Source organism: Salvelinus namaycush, chromosome 39 (genome assembly GCF_016432855.1).
Source record: "Salvelinus namaycush isolate Seneca chromosome 39, SaNama_1.0, whole genome shotgun sequence".
Taxonomy (NCBI): domain Eukaryota; kingdom Metazoa; phylum Chordata; class Actinopteri; order Salmoniformes; family Salmonidae; genus Salvelinus; species Salvelinus namaycush.
Window position 1 is genome coordinate 14,258,523 of NC_052345.1, and position 23,917 is coordinate 14,282,439.

The 23,917-nt window shown below is 42.8% G+C and overlaps 2 protein-coding genes across 5 annotated transcripts; both read left to right on the forward strand.

Annotated features, from left to right (window-relative positions):
• Nucleotides 1–438: 438 nt before the first annotated feature.
• On the forward strand, nucleotides 439–19,141 carry LOC120032506 (puromycin-sensitive aminopeptidase-like). 4 transcript variants are annotated; one of them, XM_038978622.1, is made up of 23 exons: nucleotides 439–799; nucleotides 3,800–3,890; nucleotides 4,087–4,164; nucleotides 4,368–4,489; nucleotides 4,936–5,043; nucleotides 5,378–5,578; nucleotides 5,750–5,846; nucleotides 5,945–5,978; nucleotides 6,230–6,344; nucleotides 6,522–6,686; nucleotides 6,813–6,917; nucleotides 7,106–7,166; nucleotides 7,294–7,403; nucleotides 7,535–7,598; nucleotides 7,736–7,875; nucleotides 8,989–9,123; nucleotides 11,955–12,195; nucleotides 12,638–12,780; nucleotides 13,282–13,338; nucleotides 13,771–13,878; nucleotides 14,189–14,344; nucleotides 17,213–17,260; nucleotides 17,394–19,141. In XM_038978622.1, the coding sequence occupies exons 1-23, from the start codon at nucleotides 506–508 to the stop codon at nucleotides 17,538–17,540; spliced, it is 2,820 nt and encodes a 939-aa protein (XP_038834550.1). In that variant the 5' UTR covers nucleotides 439–505; the 3' UTR covers nucleotides 17,541–19,141. The 4 variants fall into 4 exon arrangements, with proteins under 4 accessions (XP_038834550.1, XP_038834552.1, XP_038834551.1 ...); XM_038978624.1 differs by having other exon boundaries at nucleotides 11,955–12,174; XM_038978623.1 differs by having other exon boundaries at nucleotides 3,800–3,884.
• A 1,184-nt stretch (nucleotides 19,142–20,325) lies between these two features.
• On the forward strand, nucleotides 20,326–22,862 carry LOC120032571 (UPF0669 protein C6orf120 homolog). The gene is made up of 2 exons (XM_038978711.1): nucleotides 20,326–20,416; nucleotides 21,293–22,862. The coding sequence occupies exon 2, from the start codon at nucleotides 21,357–21,359 to the stop codon at nucleotides 21,912–21,914; it is 558 nt and encodes a 185-aa protein (XP_038834639.1). The 5' UTR covers nucleotides 20,326–20,416; nucleotides 21,293–21,356; the 3' UTR covers nucleotides 21,915–22,862.
• Nucleotides 22,863–23,917: the final 1,055 nt, after the last annotated feature.

Genomic DNA, 23,917 nt, shown 5'->3' on the forward strand with positions numbered 1-23,917 from the left:
ATGTCTGCAATGACCTACATGAGTCATGTGAGTAGCTAAGCCCTCTGACTACTGGTTTCCATAGGTGATTTACACACACTCACTACTAGGCAACAACATAGACAATCATAAAAACTTTCACAACATAAAAAGGTAAACAACCTGTTGTTGATGCAAATTCTTATTTTCAGAGAGTGCAGATGACTTCATGCATTATTGTTATTTCTGCTACTATCTACTACTACTAATAAGGAATGCTACAAACAGAAAGCATGTAATTGTCAGTTATGATTTATGTCAAATATTTTACATAACATAGCTATATTTTTGGAGAAAAAGAGGTTACTGCAATTGACAAACTAATTCAAAACCAAACATATTGAACACACCCCCTTGTTCCAGTGTTCCTCCGCTTCAACGCGATGACACTTTTCCTCGTCATACTGCGCTCCTACACACGTTGTTACGGTGGATTTGAAGTGAGAGGGGAGGACCCTAGCTGGTAACATTTCTAGCTAAGGATTTTATGTTGCTGGTTCTTGGCCGTCGGGTTTCGCTGTCATTCGTAAAACGAGTAATTCCCCAAGATCCAGTTTTGTTGTCGAAGCCCATTTTGCAGAACTTCAGAACTATCAAATTCCGAGTAATACACAGCAGCACCGTCTTCGCAATCGCCACCAGACAAAATACAGACACCATGCCTGAAAGGAGGCCCTTCGTAAGGTTGCCCACTGACGTCTACCCTGTCAACTACGGGTTGTGCTTGAAGCCCGACCTCATCGACTTCACTTTCGAGGGCAAGCTAGAGGCGATTGTGGAGGTAGGGGAAGTAATTGAAAGACAATTTGTATCGTACTTGGTGCATGGTTATGTAATCTATTTTGCCAAATGTACAACGTTCGAATGGCAAAATGCTAACTAGCTAGCTAACTTGCCAGCTAGCGAACCACAAACTAACCTTATCTACTAACCCATGATAGTAGTGGCAAACAGCTAGCCTAGTTCACTTTAGCTAGGTTGAACATATCTATTCAATGTAGAAAATATTGGCTTGAATGGTACCGTCCAGAGTAACTAGCTAGCTACCTACCTAGATGAACCGTCATTCGCTAGTTAACTGCTAATACTAGTTAGATAGCTAGGCACATTAACGTTAACTCGCTGTAATTTTTGCAAATCGTTCACTGGCTAATAGTCACTACTACATACTTCTCACTTGAAATTAATGTATATTATGATCAACGTCAATGCAAAGATGTTGATTTAGCTTCAATGCTAACGTTAGTTGCATGTCAGCGCACCCAGTTAGCATGCGCGCTAGTGCTAACTGAGCTAATGTTTGCTAAATCATAGCTAGTAAATGTCTTCCTACTAGAGGACCTCCCAGCTTCCGTCTCTGTGTTAACCTATTTTGCAAGCGTGTTGCTAGCAGACCATTTCAATGACAAAACACTAGACATTCAACAACCATGATGTACAACATTTAGAACTGATATTGTTTGATGATAATGCACGACACTAATTTAACTAAAGAAATTTAGTTAAATTATTCCTAATCTGTCAGTGATTGGGAAAATGGTGTGCAACCTTGCGTACTTCCCATTGCCTGTTGGTATGTTGATGGTGTAAACCAATTACTACATACGGATGGGCATGAATTCTCAAACGGACGTCAAAGCTCGATCTTTAACCAGAGATGACTTGTATTTATTTTGTTATACTGTAAAACTATTTGGTGGAATGTGCCTTGGCACCCCCCGTTTTACCCCTAAATTCCCTTTCCCCTCCATGTCTCATTCACTCAATTGCCTTCTGACTGCTCCCTGCACACACAGGCGTGCTGAGTGTGCATCACAAGCCTATAAAAGCGGTATCTAGCTGATGGATACACAAACTACATTCCTTGCCAAATGATGACAGTTTTATCACAAATTATAAATGGACTGGTTGAAGTAGGAAAATGTGTTCCAACAACAAGCAGCAGTTTGGGAATAATTGTCTCTAGCCTATTTTCCGCTGGGTTCACTTAGACCTAGACTGACCAGGTGAAAGCTATTATTCCTTATTGATGTCTCTTGTTAAATCCACTTCAATCAGTGCAGAAGATGAAGGGGAAGAGACAGTTTAAAGAAGGATTTTTAAGCCTTGAGGCATGGATTGTGTATGTGTGCGCCATTCAGATTGTGAATAGGCAAGACAACATATTTAAGTGCCTTTTAAACGTAGTAGTAGGTGCCAGGCGCACCGTTTTGTGTCGAACTGCAAAACTGCTGGGTTTTTCGCGCTCAACCGTTTCCCGTGTGTATCAAGGATGGCCCACCACCCAAAGGACATCCAGCCAACTTGACACAACTGTAGGAAGAATTGGGGTCAACATGGGCCAGCATCCCTGTGGAACTCTTTTGACACCTTGTAGAGTCCATTCCCTGAAGAATTGGGGCTGTTCTGAGGGCAAAAGGGGAGGGGGTTTAACTCATATTAGGAATGTGTTCTTAATGTTTTGTACACTGTCTGTATGGGGCAATTAGTATTTGTTATCTGTAATACTTGAGTATGATTTAGTTTTTTCCCCAATACGAGTACTGCAACTGTCAAATGCCCATCCCAAATACTACACCACATGTCTATTACAGACTTGCTTGCTTCATTTGATTCGTTTCTTATGGGTATCATATTTGGTGACAAATATGGTGCATAAATTCCGCTCAGATGTTTGCATACACCATCTTCATCTCAGAACACAGGCTAGGAACACAAGTTACTAGTCATCATGGGGACATAACACTGGCTGCGTTTCAATGACACTTAAAACGCCAGGCTAAACTATTTTAGTACCTTACACACAAACATTGTCTAAATCTAATAGATTACGGTATGGGTTATCTATGTGCCGCTGATCTATGTTTGGTATCCATGGGGGGATGGCACATTGTTTTACGTAGTTGGTGAACTGCATTTGCCAAGGAAATTGGGCTAGATGAAAGGATTAGGGAACTCTTTGCATTTAAGTGATAAGTACAGTTGTCAAGTATGGCATTTTTAACTGCAATACATGGGCTATGTGTTGTCAGTTCCGTGGCTGCTATTTGTATGCACATTCTATAATTTCATTAGCCAAGTTAATGTCAATGCCAGCCCATGATTTAAAAGTTGTCAGATAACCGCACAATAGCCAACAAGACTGATAGCGATGTGGCACCGTGCCATCACCTAGCACACTCTATAATTACAGCCCTGCCTTCTTGGTTACAACCTCCCAGCTCTCTGAGTATCAAAATAAACAACGGCAGCACCCAACCGTCAATAAATGGGACTAGCCTTCTCTCTCAGAAAGCCGCGTCTGAGTGTGCCTCTGGGTTCCGCCCTCAATAGGTCGGACGGTCGACCGTCGCATGAGCCGCTATCACATTGCATTCTAGTCAGAAGCCCTATAGGCTGTCTCTTTCTTTCCCTCTCTCCAAACCATCTTTCACTCCCTTTCCGCTCTCCCTGTCAAGCCACAATTTTTTCACGGTGACACTGAGCCACTGTAGGTTAAGCCTCCTACAGTAAGTTGTTTGATCCCTATCGCTGCTATCTGACACAGTTCAGATTAGATTTACCCTTAATGGTGGATTTGCTTATGGCAGAAAAACAAATATCCTAGTTTGGAAGTATTATATCGAGGGAGTATTATCATTGAGGGACTCTAGAATGACTGCCAAACATTTTATTTTTTACACTAATTAAAAATGTCGTTCTTATGTCATCCCGGGGATTTATACAAGGGTATGCTAGTCCCCGATTTTACTTAGTAGTCGTGTTTCTGTCGTTTTTCCAGGTTAACCTGGCCACTAATCAGATTGTGATGAACTGTGCTGACATCGACATCATCACAGCATCCTTTGTACCAGAGGGAGGGGAAGGTGAGGGTGAGATTCTGTCAATTGTCTTTTCATATTTCTCTTGAATATAGACAAAATATTATATATATTTTTGATTTTATGTATTTCTTCTATTTCCTGATTAGACCTGCTTTTTCAGGCTTGTTAGGCACATTTGTATGTTCTTTTCATTATTATGTTATGGCAGCGAATATCAGCCTTGCATTTTTTCCCTTCTCTTTAGAAATTAACGCTACAGGATTCAACTATCAAAATGAGGACGAGAAAGTAACTCTGTCATTCCCTAGTGCTCTACAGAAAGGTAAGTCAAAGGACTCGCCGTTAACCAGAATGGCTCCAGGGCTTTTTAGGTTTATAATAAACCCTCCACTCTCTGCCATTCACTATTCTTCCTAGTGTTTGACACCATGCCATGTCTTTTTGTTTGTAGTTGACAAAAAAACAAACCTCTTATTGTAGTAAAGGCTGAATAAACACACGTTGGTTTTTGCACCTGTTTCCCAGGATCTGGTACTTTGAAGATTGACTTTGTTGGGGAGCTGAATGACAAAATGAAAGGTTTCTACAGAAGTAAATATGCAACTCCTGCAGGAGAAATCCGCTATGCTGCTGTCACACAGTTCGAGGTACAGTAACTAGGCGCTCCTCCTGTCCTGCATTACTTCTGGTACAGTAATGAGTACAGTTTCTCTCGGCAGAAGAGTTGATTTGCTTAACCAATGTTGCAATAGTGTAAAGGAATGTGACTGCCATTTGACCACAGTGTTTGAGGGTTGTCACACCCTGGCTATAGGCTGAATGTTTTATCAACCATTGTTGGAGAGTCTTGATAATGCAACATTGTAATCTCTTAACTTTAGAAAAAAATGTGGGGAGGGGAACGACATGCCCAGCTGCTATATACGGAATGTTGTTTATTTTCAACTTTCACTAGAGGTCATTGGAGTAGCTTTATTATAAAGCAGCCCTCTGACACCCTCCAGGATGTTGGCCTGACATAACACGCTGTGAAACGTGTTGAAACTATTTTGCCTAACCTCCCATGGTGTTCCCTCCTTTCTTCTCTCCTCAGGCCACGGACGCTCGCCGGGCCTTCCCCTGTTGGGACGAGCCAGCTATCAAAGCCACCTTTGACATCTCTCTGATAGTTCCCAAGGACCGAGTAGCCTTGTCAAATATGGTACGTGTCACACTCTAACTCTTCCGCCTGAGGACGCAAGACCCCAAACAGCTTGAGTCACATTTCGCCACTCTGTTGTTTGCGCTCTGCTAACATTGGCTTATGTAACATAAGACGGTCTTGTTGGGTCACTGCATTTCCCCCCCCATCTAGCTACAAGAGTAATAAGTCTGCTGGCATTCAAAATGTAACTGAATTAGTATGTTTTTCCAAGATGTCTGCCCTGTGGACTGTTAAATTCTATGAGCTCATTCTTCAAAAGCATTGCTGACACTATGACTTTCTGATTACATTTTCTGTCCGTACTAATATGCCCTTGTCCTCAATGACACAGAATGTCATCGATCGAAAGCCACATCCAGAAGATGACAGCCTTTTGGAAGTGAAGTTTGCCACCACCCCCATCATGTCCACGTACCTTGTAGCGTTCGTCATCGGCGAATACGACTTTGTAGAAGGCCAATCGTCGGACGGCGTGACCGTACGCGTCTACACGCCTACCGGAAAGGCGGAACAAGGGAAATTTGCACTAGAGGTGAGTTGTTTTTACCCCTTTTTAAACTTGGATACTGGTTAGACCAGTACTAAACTCTAGTCATGTATCACATATTGATGAATGACAGTTACTGCTAGCACAACAATCTATTGGCATCAAGTGTAAAATAGAAAAAAAACTAGATATCATTTCCATCTACTTTTCTCACAGGTTGCTGTAAAGACCTTACCTTTCTACAATGACTACTTCAATGTTCCTTACCCATTGCCTAAAATTGATCTAATAGCTATCGCTGACTTTGCTGCTGGTAAGTACAATTCAAATGACTCTATTTCAATTATTATATTTTGACGAAAAATAGGAATTATAGTCAAGATCTAACACGCTTGGTGCTGCCCCCTCCAGGTGCCATGGAAAACTGGGGCCTTGTTACTTACAGGTAAATCTAAAGTAATGTTGCTAAATTTGCAACTAATGAGAGGATGCACAGTTAGCCTGCCAATCATGTTATTCCACAAAAAGATTACTTGATTACCACTAGCGGGAAATGTATGTGATTTTTTTATATTTTTTTATATGCTATTTATGTTTTTGTGTTAATGCATGATACCACTAGGGGGAGTGTGAAATGAATCACTTTTGCGCTTGTTTTTCTTCGAGTTGACCTCGCTGTTTGACCTCGTTTCCCAGGGAGACGGCGCTGCTGATTGACCCGAAGAACTCGTGCTCGTCCTCACGGCAGTGGGTGGCCCTGGTGGTGGGACACGAGCTAGCTCACCAGTGGTTCGGAAACCTGGTCACCATGGTAAACAACCACTGCGCTCTTTACTGCTTATGTAGAAGCAAAAAGCACTCTGCTGGTCAATGACCGAAGGACATGATCATGAAAGATATTGCATTATTGAAGATTATATGAACAACTTTCTTCAATTGCATTGTCCTGAATTGGTTTTAGTCAATATGATCCCCCCTTGCCTTGTAGGAATGGTGGACCCATCTGTGGCTTAACGAGGGCTTCGCATCATGGATCGAGTACCTCTGTGTGGACCACTGCTTCCCTGACTACGACATCTGGACACAGTTTGTGTCTGCCGACTACACCCGCGCCCTGGACCTGGATGCGTTGGACAACAGTCATCCCATCGAGGTGTGTGGCTTTAAATTTGTAAGATTATATATATAGATGTGAATATACGTGAGGTATCTCTATCAGATGAAAGCGAACCTCGTACTGCGTTTGAAAGCATGAACTGACTGATTCCCTGGACTGCAGGTGAACGTGGGCCACCCGTCGGAGGTGGATGAAATCTTTGATGCCATATCCTACAGCAAAGGAGCGTCTGTGATCCGTATGCTGCACAACTACATAGGAGACGAGGTGAGGAGCTGCTGCCCAGGCACACTGCCATGTTGTCCACTAATTAGTCAAGCTCTCTTTCATGTACTAGCTAAAAGGGTATTCCGTGAACAAGTGTCTCTGTTAACTATTTGTATATTTTCATCTCAGATGTTTTTCTTGATATTCTAGCTTTCTTTGTAAACCTATTTTGTTTCTTCTGTCTCTAGGATTTTAGGAAAGGAATGCATTCCTATCTGTTGAAGTTCCAACATAAAAATGCGGCAACAGGTAACACTGTCAAGTCTCCTATAAATCTCAAGAATTTATAATGGCTTGTCTGGTCCATTATAACAAGATATATATTTGAGCATTGTAATTGGTTGGTGACCACCTCTCTCCCCACCACCTTTCCCAGAGGACCTATGGGAATGTCTGGAACAGGCTAGCGGGAAACCCATCGCCCTGGTGATGAGCTCCTGGACTAAGCAGATGGGCTTCCCTATAATCGTAGTGGACCAGGAGCAGGTAAATAGACCACAATGGAAATTGTCTTTGGACAATATGAATGTTCTGTGTTTATCCTGTGAGAGGGGATCTCTCTGTTTTGGATATAGCTGTTTGTGTATTAAATAATCACATACTTTTTATTTTTGTAGCAAGGGGATGACCGCATCCTCAAGATATCTCAGAAGAAATTCTGTGCCAGTGGACCACATAATGGTAAGATAATATTTTCCAGTAACTCGCCACAACAAAAAAAGCCAGGTACAAATTGCTGGTTCCCTATTTGTCACATGAGACAAATATGCTACTTTGCTTCATCTCATTGGGTCTTGCTTGTGTCAATCATCCACCAGGTGAGGACTGCCCTAACTGGATGGTACCAATCAGTATCTGTACCGGTGAGGACCCCGGGTGTACTAAGCTCAAGGTGCTGCTGGACAGCCCAGAGACCACCATCACGATCAACAACGTCAGCCCTGACCAGTGGGTCAAGGTGAGGACAACCAAATTCCACCTATTACATCTGTCTAATATAGAATTGAGTTGAAAACCAAGCCCTGAGGCCTTAAAATGTGTACTATAACCCTTATACAGAGTTGCATGTTTAGGGAAATAGAAAGCTGTCTAATAAAAGCAAAATGGATACAAAAATTCTCGCTTCAAGAGCCATGACCTTGGAGGTCTCCCTGCTTGGAGAATTATACATTTTTGTGAATGGGCTGTAACATTCATGATTCTGAGACAGTAAATACTAAACAAACGGATGGGAGATCATTGAGTTCAGTAAACCAATCACCTGACAAAAAGGGTCGACAAGAGGTTAAGCCAACCATGACCCTTGAAGGTCTTTGAAAGGGGTCAAAAGGTCACACAGATGGCTGTTTAAAGGGGTCACTGGAGGGTCAGGATTTGTGAATGGACCATAGAAATAGCTGTTCACTGAAAGGACATCATTAGTAATGTTAAAGTAAGTTTGGGGAACTGAGAACCATTCAAAAATAACCACTTGATTGGGACTAGTGGTTGCTTGAGCGGGATTATAACCTGGCTAGTCCCTATCTAGTTAGCAATGCTAAAGAGGATCCACAAGGCCAGTGGTTACCAGGGGTACTAAGACCCCTAGGGGTACTTGTGAAGACTCATGAGACCATAGGCTTACTGGTAAAATGCACAAGGGGGTACTCCGGGCAGAGCAAAATTCAATTGGTGGTACTGTAACCGAAAAAGGTTGGGAACCACTGCACAAGGCTATGTGTAGGGGAGAGTGAAACTACTTATGCGTGTGCCATTCAGAACAGAGAATGATCCATGTACTGAGTTGATCAAAGGGTTAGAAAATATCTCTTCCTGTTTCCTTAATGCTAAGCTGTACTTTTTATAGCTAGAATAGAACATAATTTTGTTCATTTGTTGGGTGGGGTCACTCAAGCATATAAGGGCTTTCTTCCACACTTGCTTGTTAGGCAGATTTATTTCCGCTTTAGCTAACAAGTTTGGAACAGCAAATGGTTTGGCATGACACCGACAAAGGAGTGGAAGAAAACAGATTGGCAACAAGGCTATGGTCTTTGGCTGCTGTTCAACTGTCCTCCTCCTCCCCCTATAGATCAACCCAGGAACAGTGGGCTTCTACAGGATCCAGTACAGCTCAGCCATGTTGGAGAGCCTGCTGCCTGGTATCAGAAACCTCACCCTGCTGCCTGTGGACCGTCTGGGCCTGCAGAACGACCTCTTCTCCCTGGTGAGAGGAGAGACTACCGTCAACACTACACCAACATGCCCTTTAGCTTGACGCTAACGCTCAAGAATAAATTTGATATTTATGGTATTGGTGCTTGTGTATAAGTCAGCCATGAACAGGGTAAGGGTCAGTTCCTGTAACAATCATAATCATAAAAAATAATTCCTTTCTGCCACAAAACCCTTAGGTTCTTTCCCCTTCCATATAGCAAGGCCCCATCTGCCTAGTCTAGCGCTACAGTGGCAAAGAAACAGTGTAAAAAAAAATCTGTATAAACAGATACTTTTTGAGGAAGCCCAGGGTGGAAGCTTCCCCTAAAATATACTAGCCGCTCAATGTTGTAAATGTGGAATCCACATAAAGTTAACGAAACCCCAACATAGTGTCAAATCAAATGTTATTTGTCACATGCGCCAAATACAACAGGTACAATTTCACCTTACAGTGAAATGCTTACTTAAAAGCCCTTAACCAAGTTTTAAGGGAAAAAAAGTTGTAGGTAAAAAATAACATTTTTTAAATAACACCCAAATTGACGTGTGCGCTCCTATGGGGCAGAACAGACAGGGTTGGTTTAGACTGACATGTAAACTATATTTAGTCTCCAAATGTTTAATAGAAAACAAATACATTTCCCCATGAGCACTTGTCTCTCAAATAGTTGTTGGTTAGATAGCTAGTGAATTTGAGCCATATTAGTATAGACATGACATCAGTCATAACACCTCAAAACAAGATACAACTAGCTGAAACGAACCACCTACGATTCCCCACATGGCAGCTTCTTGTCATTGTTGCTAGCTATCTGACCCTTCAGAATCATAACAACGCACGCCTTCCGGACACATCGATGCACGTATATCATTTTCGCGACGTTGTCAGCCAACCTGTCTATAGCTGTGGTAGCCAAAATAATTCTCTGCTCAGCATTTTTTATACATTACCCTAATCATGATGTTAATTGCTTAATTTACTCAGGAACCACACCTGTGTGGTAGTGGTGAATGGGTCATCCGCAACCGCACCACTATGTATAAATAAATAAAAAGGAGACCCGCACCTGACCCTAATCTGCAAATTTAGAAAATGTGCTGTAGGCTACAGTCAGAGATGGTGGGATGTTTTTTTTTGACGGGTGCAGGATTTATTTTGCCCTAATTTAGATGCGTTTCTGATAAATAATGTCTGGTATTTTGGCACATTTTAATCTAAATGAAATGAATGAGTCAGCCCTAATAAGGTTCTATCTACATTTGTGTCAATCTAGTTATTGACTTGTTTTGTTAAATGGTCTCTACCTATAGAGTACTCTAAATACCCCAATTCATGCTAAGTTCAAAACAATACAGGATCAAAATGTACACCATTTAAACCAATGAAGGTTTGTAACTTTAAAGCCAGTTATCTCAGAATCATCTTTTTGCAGATGGAACCTTGTTAGACCCAAGCTCTCTGACGTCGTTTTGACCGGTGGTAAGGAAATAGGAAACTGTGAAATACGACCCAACATGTTTCTGATAAGATTTCAGTTCGGCTTGGACACATATTTTATGTGGTAGGAAATATGATCAGCTTTTATCATGCTGATTTTAAGATAGGGGACCGTCTGTAGAGGTGCTAACTGCATTTGCATTCTCAAGATGCTGAAAGAAATCATATTTCCCCATATATTTCGATGTACATTTGGTGTTTACTTTTGCTGAAAGAAATGCTTAATTCTGCAGGAGTTAATATTAAGGCTATAGACCTACAGTCGGTGTCCATATTTCAGTTTCCATTTAATCCATCTGAAGGGTAGGCTAAAGTTCCCCGTCTTGTGACTGTCGAATATGTATAGCGCCCCAAACAACTTTTCTGGCCCTCCCTTCTCTTTATTTTCAACTCCGTTTTGCAGCATTTCTCTTATTTAATTCAACTCTGACATTGTCCTTTTTCCCTAAGTGGATCGACATCTACTTTTTCTGTCCGTTCCCAAAAGCATTTGGCGATTGGCATGTAGGCTATTTGGGGCGTGTACAGTTAGGACAAACGCACAAATGCCAGATAGCCTAAAAAGAATGAAAGAAAAACCTCAATGTAGCCTATAGATATATGAATAAAACATTTATGGATTCTTTTATGCATTTTCTCTTTATTCAACCTGCCACCCACCTGCCCTTCCATCTACACAGTATTTAATGAGCCGAAACCCGCCCTGCGGATATACCCGCGGGAACTGCGCCTTCTGAGTCAACCTGCGCATCACTACAGTGTGGAAGCACCTGCTTTCGATTTACTTTGTATCCCTCATTTACTCAAGTGTTTACATTATTTTGGCAGTTACCTGTACATGTTATTATTTTGTGGCCATGTAAACGTAACTGTTATGGTTCGATAACGATACTGCTCCTTTCTCCCTCTGTACCCATGAGTATTAAGCTCTTTGACTAAGATATGTCATGTGAATTGTTAAGCATTGATTCTTCGGCCTTTTTCTCACAAGTCTCTTATGAAGATGTTTACTGTAGATGTTGGATAAACAATTTGTAATCCAATCAGCTTGTTTTCCTGCTTTATCCTATTCCTCAAAGGCTTTATTGTCCCATTCATTCAGGGCTCAATTACAAACACTGTAGATAACATCACAACACTGTGACTCTTAACAACTTTTCCCCTGCTCTTACCTCTTCTATTCCTCTTACCCTCATTCTTCATATTCCTTCTCTTCCATTCCTCTTTTACCTCTCCTTTATTTTCCTCCTCTATTCTACTTCTACCCCCCCCCCCCCCCCCCAATTCCTTCTCTTCTTGTCGCCAATCTTCATCCTATTAATCATCTTCATCTTCCTCAGTCGCGTGCTGGCATGATCAGCACGGTGGAGGTGCTGAAGCTGATGGAGGCCTTTGTCAACGAGCCCAACTACACTGTGTGGAGCGACCTGAGCTGCAACCTGGGTGTCCTCTCCTCCCTGCTCTCCCACACCGACTTCCACGAGGAGATTCAGGAGTTCATCCGGGACCTGTTCACTCCCATCGGCCTCAAGCTGGGCTGGGAATGCAAGCAGGGCGAAGGTGAGCCCCCCGGGGCCGGTGGTAAGCGTTACGAACTGAGCTGCCGAGTCAATCCTCAGCTTTTAGTCCCAAGTTACTTGATGTAGCACTGATTGGGGTGGATAGGTGTAAGAGAGATGGCAATCAGTCTACGTTGCACTCTTGATAGGCTTGGTGGGATTTATTTTCTGCTATATTGCTTACACCTATACAATATATTCAGTTCTGCTCAAGTGCCTAGGGGTTAGGGGCTAAGGGTCGGTTTGGGGTTAGGCAAGTGTTTTGTGTAGTAGGGGTATCAGCCCAGAGCTGGTGATGTATGGATTTACTGGCTCCTGGATTGCCTAGCAGTAGATACATTTGGTTCTTTTGGATGAAGTTCAGTGTGTCAGTTTGTGTTTTTAACGTGTGAGACTGACTGGTGCTTTTTTTTCTTTTTCTGTTTTCCGGCCCCGGTTCTTCTATTCTCTCCTCCCTCTCTCAGGTCACCTGGATGCCCTGCTGAGGGGCCTGGTTCTGGGGAAGCTGGGGAAGGCGGGACACAAGCCCACACTGGAGGAGGCCCGGCGGAGATTCAAAGACCATGTGGAAGGCAAGCAGATCCTCTCTGCAGACCTCAGGAGCCCAGTAAGCTGTTCTGCCACACACACACACAGATACACATACACACACACACATTTATTCATAGAGAAACACACGTGTTCTTAACATGTAGTTACATAAACAAAGGCCCCATTCCAAACTAACCTTTGCCCTCTAACCCTAGGCTCTTGATGACTTTCCGTCATGAATGTTTAAAGGATTTGATTGGTCAGCAATTTGATAACGTCTCCACCTATGCCTCTGGTTGGCTAGGTGAAGCGTCTTCAGTACTGCTTTGACCTGTCCATTTATTTCAATCAGTTGTGGTTAACATTTCAACAATGGGCCTGTAATCATGTTATTGATCCTACTTTCAAACAGTGACTTATCATTTGTAGATCATCTCTAAGTGCTAATGATAGTTATTTAGTACCACCATGACTGGAAGTAGATGCCGTTTATGAGACAAAGACATACATTTATTGTAAAATCAAGTGATGAAACCGTATTGAATGCCCATGTTGTATGGTCTTTGTTTCTCTTCAGGTGTACTTAACAGTGCTGAAGCATGGTGACAGTGCCACGTTGGACACAATGCTGAAGGTAAGTCACACCAGCTAATGGTGTATTCACTAGTGCACACCGTAGCAAAATGTTTTGCAACGAAAACAAGCATTTCTTATTGGATAAATTCAGATTAGTCCCGCCCTGTTTCGTCACGTTTGGTTCCTAGACAATACACCCCAGCCAGGCCAGCTGGTTGGAGATCAGTCTCCTCAATAAGCATGAGTCATATAAGTAAGCATGAATGATTTCAATTACATTTCCTCAGTCAGATGAACAGGATTACCAGCTCGCTCCATGTCCTAGACATGGAGAGCCTCACCAATAATCTGTGACAGATAAAGCTTTAATCACAGTCAACTGATGAGAATTGATATCATTTGATACCGTCCCATAAATGTCACACCAAAGGTAAAATATTAATATTTTTCTCTCACATTATCGCTCTCTAATCTCTCCCATCCTCTTCAGCTTCACAAGCAGGCTGACATGCAGGAGGAGAAGAACCGCATAGAGAGAGTGCTGGGAGCCATCTCTGCCCCCGACCTCATCCAGAAAGTCCTCACCTTTGCCCTCTCGGTATGTACACACAACCATTCCTGCCCTGGCATCTGGAGTGTGTTGCTTGCTCCTGCTATTTTGTCAGGAGAATATAAAAGACAGAACAAAAATCTCTAGAAACATTCATATTTACACCTTGTGTTCTTTTGGTCTCGCTTTTATGGTGTTCATTCTTGAAAATAGCCGGTGCAATTGTTAACACTGGTGTTAACTAGTTTCGTTAATGTAGCCCTCCTAGTTCTTTTGGTCATACGAGTTTACCTATAAGATGAGCATGATGAATTCATGGCAATTGGCAAAAACCAACCACTCTGTCTCCCCCACCCAGGAGGACGTGCGTCCCCAGGACACCGTGTCAGTAATCGGGGGCGTGGCCGGAAGCAGTAAGCATGGTAGGAAAGCCGCCTGGAAGTTTGTCAAAGACAACTGGGAGGAGCTTCACAACCGCTACCAGGGCGGCTTCCTCATATCACGGCTCATCAAGGTAAAGGCTCCGCTCTGAAGCATTGTCGTTTAACTGTTCTTATTCTCATATTTTCCTCAGAGGGCACTGTATACAGTGCATTTCAAAAGTTTCCAGACCCCTTGACTTTTTCCACATTTTGTTAAATTACAGCCTTATTCTAAAATGGATTAAATAAATAAAAAATCCTCAATCTACACACAATACCCCATAATGACAAATCTGAAAAAGGTTTTTTGAAATGTTTGCACATTTTATTAAAATCAACAAACAGAAATACCTTAATTCAATTGATTGAACATGATTTGCAAAGGCACACCTGTCTGTATAAGGTCCCACAGTTGACAGTGTATATCAGAGCAAAAACCAAGTCATGAGGTCAAAGTAATTGTCCGTAGAGCTCAGCGACACGATTGTGTCGAGGTACACATCTGGGGAAGGACAACCATGGAGCACTCCACCAATCAGGCTTTTATGGTAGAGTGGCCAGATGGAAGCCAATCCTCAGTAAAAGCCACATGACAGACCTCTTGGAGTTTGCCAAAAGGCACCTAAAGGACCATGACCATGAGAAACAAGACTCTCAGGTCTGATGAAACCAAGATTGAACCCTGGCATCATCCCTACGGTGAAGCATTATGCTGTGGGGATGTTTTTCAGCGGCAGGAACTAGGAGACTAGTCAGGATTGAGGCAAAGATGAACGGCGAAAAGTACAGAGAGATGAGATCCTAATGAAAACCTGCTCCAGAGCACTCAGGACCTCTGACTGGGGCGAAGGTTCAACTTCCAACAGGACAACGACCCTTAGCACACAGCCAAGACAGTCAAGGAGTGGCTTCGGGACAAGTGTGAATGTCCTTCAGTGGCCCAGCCAGAGCCCAGACTTGAACTCGATCTAACATCTCTGGAGAGACCTGAAAATAGCTGTGCGGTAACGCTCCCCATCCAACCTGACCGCTTGAGAGGATCTTCAGAGAAGAATAGGAGAAACTCTCAAAATACAGGTGTGCCAAGCTTGTAGCGTCATACCGAAGAATACTTGAGGATGTAATCGTGGCCAAAGGTGCTTTAACAAAGTTAAGATTTCTAAACCTGTTTTTGCTTTGTCATTATGGGGTATTGTGTGTAGATTGATGAGGGGGGGGGGGAAACATTTAATCAATTTTAGAATAAGGCTGTAACGTAACAAAATGTGGAAAAATCAAGGGGTCTGAATATTTTCCGAATGCACTATATATTCTGTATATACACTGCTCAAAAAAATAAAGGGAACACTTAAACAACACAATGTAACTCCAAGTCAATCACACTTCTGTGAAATCAAACTGTCCACTTAGGAAGCAACACTGATTGACAATAAATTTCACATGCTGTTGTGCAAATGGAATAGACAAAAGGTGGAAATTATAGGCAATTAGCAAGACACCCCCAATAAAGGAGTGGTTCTGCAGGTGGTGACCACAGACCACTTCTCAGTTCCTATGCTTCCTGGCTGATGTTTTGGTCATTTTTGAATGCTGGCGGTGCTTTCACTCTAGTGGTAGCATGAGACGGAGTCTACAACCCACACAAGTGGCTCAGGTAGTGCAGCTCATCCAGGATGGCACATCAATGTGAGCTGTGGCAAGAAGGTTTGCTGTGTCTGTCAGCGTAGTGTCCAGAGCATGGAGGCGCTACCAGGAGACAGGCCAGTACATCAGGAGACGTGGAGGAGGCCGTAGGAGGGCAACAACCAAGCAGCAGGACCGCTACCTCCGCCTTTGTGCAAGGAGTAGCAGGAGGAGCACTGCCAGAGCCCTGCAAAATGACCTCCAGCAGGCCACAAATGTGCATGTGTCTGCTCAAACGGTCAGAAACAGACTCCATGAGGGTGGTATGAGGGCCCGACGTCCACAGGTGGGGGTTGTGCTTACAGCCCAACACCGTGCAGGACGTTTGGCATTTGCCAGAGAACACCAAGATTGGCAAATTCGCCACTGGCGCCCTGTGCTCTTCACAGATGAAAGCAGGTTCACACTGAGCACATGTGACAGACGTGACAGAGTCTGGAGACGTCGTGGAGAACGTTCTGCTGCCTGCAACATCCTCCAGCATGACCGGTTTGGCGGTGGGTCAGTCATGGTGTGGGGTGGCATTTCTTTGGGCTCGCCAGAGGTAGCCTGACTGCCATTAGGTACCGAGATGAGATCCTCAGACCCCTTGTGAGACCATATGCTGGTGCGGTTGGCCCTGGGTTCCTCCTAATGCAAGACAATGCTAGACCTCATGTGGCTGGAGTGTGTCAGCAGTTCCTGCAATAGGAAGGCATTGATGCTATGGACCGCCCGTTCCCCAGACCTGAATCCAATTGAGCACATCTGGGACATCATGTCTCGCTCCATCCACCAACGCCACGTTGCACCACAGACTGTCCAGGAGTTGGCGGATGCTTTAGTCCAGGTCTGGGAGGAGATCCCTCAGGAGACCATCCGCCACCTCATCAGGAGCATGCCCAGGCGTTGTAGGTCATACAGGCACGTGGAGGCCACACACACTACTGAGCCTCATTTTGACTTGTTTTAAGGACATTACATCAAAGTTGGATCAGCCTGTAGTGTGGTTTTCCACTTTAATTTTGACTCCAAATCCAGACCTCCACGGGTTGATAAATTTGATTTCCATTGATAATTTTTGTGTGATTTTGTTGTCAGCACATTCAACTATGTAAAGAAAAAAGTATTTAATAAGAATATTTCATTCATTCAGATCTAGGATGTGTTATTTTAGTGTTCCCTTTATTTTTTTGAGCAGTGTATTATAAGAGGAATGTATTATGGAAGACTGGTAGCTTTTGCATGTGGCCCAATGACCTAAGCCAACTCACTTGTATATTCACCCCTCTTCACAGCTCTCTGTGGATGGATTTGCCATTGACAAAATGGCTGCTGAAGTGAAGGTGAGCATCATATTGGTTTATACCTCTTTTAATAGTGTTGTCTCGCTCAATGAAACTGATAAATGTGAACAAAAATAAGTATAGCTAACTTCTGTCGTTTTAATTCTAAACGCGGCCATTTTGTATCTTCCAGAGTTTCTTCGAGAGCCACCACGCGCCGGCGGCTGAGCGCACGGTGCAGCAGTGCTGCGAGAACATTCTCCTGAATGCCGCCTGGCTCAAGCGCGACGCCGACGACATTCACCAGTATCTACTGAAGCGCAAAGCTCCCCCGGTCTGAACAACCCAGTCCCCTCCTTCCAGCGCGGACCTCCCTGCATCATAGCTGCCTCGGCCCCCCCTTCTCAGTCCATAGATGGAGAGCGAGCATACTCAAAGCAGGCTTAATTTCTCTAAAAGGAAAAAAATACAAATGACGACGACGTCAACAAACAAGCCAAGAATTTAACCAAGCGTTGAAAAAGAAGAGACTATTATACATAAATAACAAAGCAAATTCATTTGTCTGACAAAGAATGTAATTGCCCCCATTCTGCCCATCGGAAGATGATACATGAGTTAGGTTACTGGGGTTTAACACTCCCAGATATGATTTGCGGAATGGCTATCCCAGTGTGCCCCAAATGGCACTCCATTCTCTATTAGTGCACTATTTTTGACTTGAGACAAATGGGCCCTAGTTAGTGAACTTTACAGGGAATAGGGTGCCATTTGAGATGCACCCCCAAGTCTGAGTGCATGCTCACACTCCCGTACAGTTACGACACGCAAAACATAAACACTTGCATACACACACAGCCTTGCATTGTAGTTTGAAAACTGTGAATTTCTTTCTTTTTCTCATCTCACTCCTACTCTATGTAGAAAAAAAAAAGCATGAATAATATGATATATCCTGTGTTGCTGTTTTTGTTCACTTTGTTTGTTTTCTGTACAAACAAATTATTTTCTTTCTTTTTTTCCGCCATAGGCGTTTCGCAGTTGCTGGTTTTTACCCAACAGGTGTAGTTTGTGTAAGAGCACAGCTGGGCAGAATGGGGTTAATATAGCGTGTGATGTTTTGTTGGCGGTAGTTAAATGAACTCATGGCACTGATCTCCATCTCTACTAACGGTTAGGACAAAAGGTGAGCAGCGCTAGCATGGTACTACATGTATACTGTATAATGCAAGCATTCTTGCAAAGACGTTCCACAAATCTGAATAGCGATATTCATTGTTACCTTACCCGCCACTCTCTTCCCCCTCAATCCATCATCCTACTCTGGCATTTGATACATACCATCCCCCCCTTAAGTCGCCTGTATTCTCAGCCCTCTGTGGAGTTACAGAATGATGTATAGTATGGCAAACGACAAACATGCATATTTAAATTGTTTCTTCATCTGCCACATTATATACAAAATTACGTCTTGTTTTCAATAACCTGTTTTTATAAGATGCAGTGATTTATTTTATCGTTGAGGAAAAACTTTCATTTATTCTGAAGAATTAGTTAAACAACACTACTTGGGCCTTTTAGTGCAGTTAACACCAGGAAACTTTAGTGTATACACTTTCATGATGTACTGGCCCAGTTTGAAATGATAGGATTTACTTAACACTGCTATTGAACTCCGAAGCCTTAAAAATTGGTAAAGTGGTTTGCAATAATTACACTGAAGTGGGTGATATTCCACTGCAAAGTTAAAAATATTGTTTCTAACATGACAGATCTACACACAGACTTGTTGAACGAGTATATCTATATAGAATTTGATGTGGCTTTGAAAACATTTACCGGAGAAGATCATCAAACTAATTGTCACTCTTTCCCTGGAACATTTGTTGTGCTTTTGTTTAAAAATAGTTGGTGTTCATTAAAGTAAAAAAAAAAAAAAGACTTAAACAATATGAAACTAGTACAGTTGATTTATGATTGAGTTGTGTGTGTGCATGCCTGGAAGTGGAAACCAGTTTGATATGTAATTTAACAATTACTAATACAATTTTGTATGATCATAATAAGCAAAAATATGATCATAAATAGATTACAAATGGTTCTAGTAAAACCTGCAATAGAAATGAACGCTGTACATAATTAAAGTTGACCTAAATGAGAATAAAGTAAATGGGTATGATGTGTAGATGGAGGGAAGTAAAATCAGTCTACATGTTTCACAAGGTGTCTGTAAACTTGCGGTGGTGGATTTTGGTGTGTCTGAGATTTACATGCTGTTATATTTTCATTGCAGTATTACTCTGCAGTCCAACGCTTTGTGGTAGTGGGTGGAAAAAAATGACTCCGTTTTTCAAACACTGAATGATCAAACTTAGTTTTGAATGTCGCATTGCTGCCGATAAAAATGTGGGAAAAAAACTTAATTGGCAGGACGGCAGTGACGCTGGTGTTGCCAAAGCAGAAATTAAGATGCAGTACAATAAAGTAACGTGGTAATTAATATCCTTCACTATGGGAGATTCTTTCACCTTGGTTTACAGTACCTTGATCTGATGATGCATTGATAAACTGGTGAGTCTTCAATTCCAGGTATTTTTTTTTTATACCTTTCTATAATCCTACGCACAGTGCTTGGGAACTGTAATACTACAAACCTGATCTTTGTCGGCTGTATATAGCGGGGTGGGGAACCGCAGGTCGAAATGAACTTCATGGATTAATCAAACATTGTAGTGTGTAGGCATATTCTACAAAGTAATAATGCTGACATAATTCGACCAATGTGTAGCCACATTTTCTTTCTCTTTGTAGGCTCCTAAAATGTTTATTTTTTGGGGTGCAGAGCTCCTTTAGCTACTACATTACTGCTGTGTGAAGCGTACAACCAAGTCTGAGGGGTGTGGGAGTGAACTTGACAATAAATGGATCAGGTTACTGTAATTAACTTATAGAGGACTGGTTAGGATCACATTGTCTATTTATATATCAGTTCCCATATGTATATTTGTAGGATGATGTGATTTAATATAGGTTCAGTGTTACTTGGTGGTTTGTGTTCAGTTATGAATGTGCTACTTTCCCTGTACTGTAGGCGGCGCCAGTGGATAAGTGTGAGAGACCCCGGAAAACGGAAGAAGTGAACTTGACACTGACTGGTTCGTTCTTTACTGGCAAAACAATAACCATTACTAAATTTGTGCTCGGAGCAATGTACAGGTGAGTAGTTCATGTTCCACAAACCTGCTAAATATTGTGATAACAGTAATTGTTGCTTCTCGTAACGTTAGCCCTGGAAAGTTCTTTGTGCTAGACTACTAACATTAGCTAGCTATGTAAGGTTAATTTAGCGTAGCCAGTTAGCAAGCTAGCATGAACGCTGGCAGCAGTAGCTTGCTTCTTGCAAGGCTGATGAAATGTAGCTATGTTGTTCGTATCAATCAAAATCTATTTGCATATGTGTTGTTAAATATATGTATTTTGCATATAGTTAACGAGCCACCAGTACAATACTCGACGTTTCGCTATCTAGCTAAAGTGTCCACATCATGGCCACGCGCTGTCAAACAATTGCTTTAGGACTATATTCTGCGTTAGCGCATAACTGAGTCTAGCTTTATAAACTATTTTGTTAATGGGATTAGCCAGCCTGTGGCTGCTCTAATAACTAATTCACAGGCCAGCGATTTAGACGGACATGTGCAAGTGAGCGGTTAGCCAGCAGTCAATGCAAGGCAGACAGACAGGGTGGGCGTAACGTCTTTACAGATGGGCTACTCAAGAAGTAACTGCTAAACATGTGTAGTATATTACAAGGTTGCAGAGGTCACACAATGCTAATCTTTAGAAGAAGCTAGCTTGCTACTGTATTTATAGAGCAGAGATAGTGCTTGTACTGGCTTGTACTGGCTTGTAGCCAGTACAGTGATCTACAGGCAGGAGGTGTCAGTTTCTAAACATCCCTTAAAAGTCAACTGGCAGTCTGACACTGTCCTGGCTGAAGACCATATTGCCTCCCTGAGGATTTGCCCAGTACAAGCTTTATCAGGCTTATACTGTACTGTAGGTAATGCATTTGTTTGTGTTGCCCTTCAGGTTATCAACAGATGGTAGAAGGTGGGTGTTGTCCAGTCGGTGACTCTGACCATCCATCTCCATTATGGCGCTGTGCAGCAGTGTGCTGGCTGTGGCATTCCTCCTGTCTCAGGCTGGGGGGTTCCTGCACTCTTTGGAAGAGGATGCCCTTCCTAAGGAGTGGGTGCTGCTCCACGTGGTGCAGGGCCACATCGGGGCGGGCAACTACAGCTACCTGCGGCTCAACCACGATGGCAAGATCATCCTGCACATGCGCAGCCTCAAGGGTGATGCAGACCTGTACGTCTCGGATAAAACTCTGCGGCCCAGCTTCGACACCTACAAGCTGCAGTCGGTCACCTGCGGCCAGGACGTGGTCGTAGTGCCTGGAGACTTTGTGAGGCCCGTGGGGATTGGCATTTATGGCCACCCGTCGCACCAGGAGAGCGAGTTTGAGATGAAGGTGTTTTACGATCAGACTTCTCTCCAGGACCAGTTCGATAAAAGGTCGTACCCCTCGGAGGAGGACCGGGGGAAGCAGAGATACTCACCAGCTCCAGAGGATGACTTCCAGGAAGAGGAGTCCATCTTCTGGACTATTTTAATTGGGATTCTGAAGATTATACTTGAAATTTTGTTCTAATAAATGTGTGCTGCTGCTCTCTGCCATGTGCATTTAGAATGAGTACACTTGTGGTGTAGTGGAGCTGAGCGCATGATGTTAACCTATCTGAGCCCGATTTCCCAAAAACATTTTAAGGCTAAGTTCATCTTAGACCCATAGGATGCTTTTGGGAAACCTGGCATTGGTGATCTGAACATTGGACTGAAATTAACCTGAGGGGAAGAAGCGGAAAATCAAAGGGAATATATATATATTTTTTTTTCGTAATTCAATTGAGTGATTATCTTTTGATTAATGACAAAGGCAATGCCTCAATATGTTGCTTGTCAATCAACCTCTTGGCTGAGGCTTACCTCTGTGAAAAAATGATTGAATCAAACCACTAGTATTTGCATATCTATATCAATTATGCCATCTGATTAAATGACTGGGTTATGGTGAATGACCACTGCTCTCCAAGCAAATACCATGGCCTAACAAACAATGGAAGTTTATCTGATTGGTAGTGCCTCGCTAGATGGACTGATAGCACTTCTTCATGGAAGTGTGCAATGAGCCTGTTCACTTGGAGTCATGTAGAGTTTAGCTAACCTGGGCCCGGTTTCCTGATAGCAGAGAGACTTAGGCTTACACGTGTTTAAAAAATATATCTTTCCTACAACGGCCTAAGATGTAACATACATTTCAGTGATAATGCCAGTGAAGCTGGTGTTTGGAGGATATATTGGCACGGATGTCTCTGGCTGGCAAACAGTGCCAATATATCCTCCAAACACTGGCTTTGAGGACATTATCACTTTAATACAATGGGTTACCAACAAACAAATAATGATTGACATTTTCATATACATATTGAATTTATTCATGTAATGGATGTGAAATGGCTAGCTAGTTAGCGGTGGTGCTCGCTAATAGTCTTTCAATCGGTGACGTCACTTGCTCTGAGACCTTGAAGTAGTGGTTCCCCTTGCTCTGCAAGGGCCGGGGCTTTTGTGGAGCGATGGGTAACGATGCTTCGTGGGTGACTGTTGTTGTGTGCAGAAGGTCCCTGGTTCGCGCCCGGGTATGGGCGAGGGGACGGACGTAAAGTTAAACTGTTACATTCATACCATTTCATTCTTCCACAAGATCAATTCTATTGGTCATTAATTCTATCGGTTGCCAGAGACATGACCTAGTCCTTCACTCTTTTTGTTCTGTATCTATGGACACAACCCAGTTCTGGCTGGCAACGTTCTTATCTCTCGCTTGCTAGCTAGCCAACTACGGCTAACTTAGTCACGTCAAACAGTGCAGCCAGAATAACAGCAAAGTAGCTGCATTTGCGTTTGTTTAAGCTGTTTTCCAGAGACATTTCTTGTCAGGACACTGTTCAGACGAATTAGCCAACAACACAGCTAACACAATCCCTTCAAACTGTAGCTGGAAAGACTGCAAACTAGCTGCGTTTCGTTTTACCTATTTTCTATTGACATTTCTTTGTGTATATCCATAAAAATTATGCCATTTGATTCATGATTTCGACTGGCTGAGAAAAGCTGTCTGCCTATCTCGTCCCAACTCCCGAACCGTTCATTATTTTGGGACAGCTAGAGATCGAATTTCAATTTTGAAACAATGTTGCAAATGTCAGAGACAGCAAGATTTATACAAATCTCCGCTGTTGAAAATCAAATGCTTGTCGAAAATAAATGGGAGATAGGCATTTCAACGCCATAGTTTTAGCCGGTGGTCATTTTTGGAATAGACACTGGCTGGAATGCGGTGTTAACCAATCAGCATCCAGGATTAGACCCACCCGTTGTATAATTCCCAAAACACTAGGCAGAGAGAACGTTCGCCAAGTGCGTCGTTGAGGCATGTGTCGATACTGACAGGATCGGAATAATGGCAACGCTGCTCTCTGATCAGCTTTCCGTTCAAATCTTACTTTAACGTTCTAATTATTCCACGATACTGACGATGGATCAGCTCATAGAAAGATCACATGGCTAAAATATTAGGCAAATCAAGATTTGGCA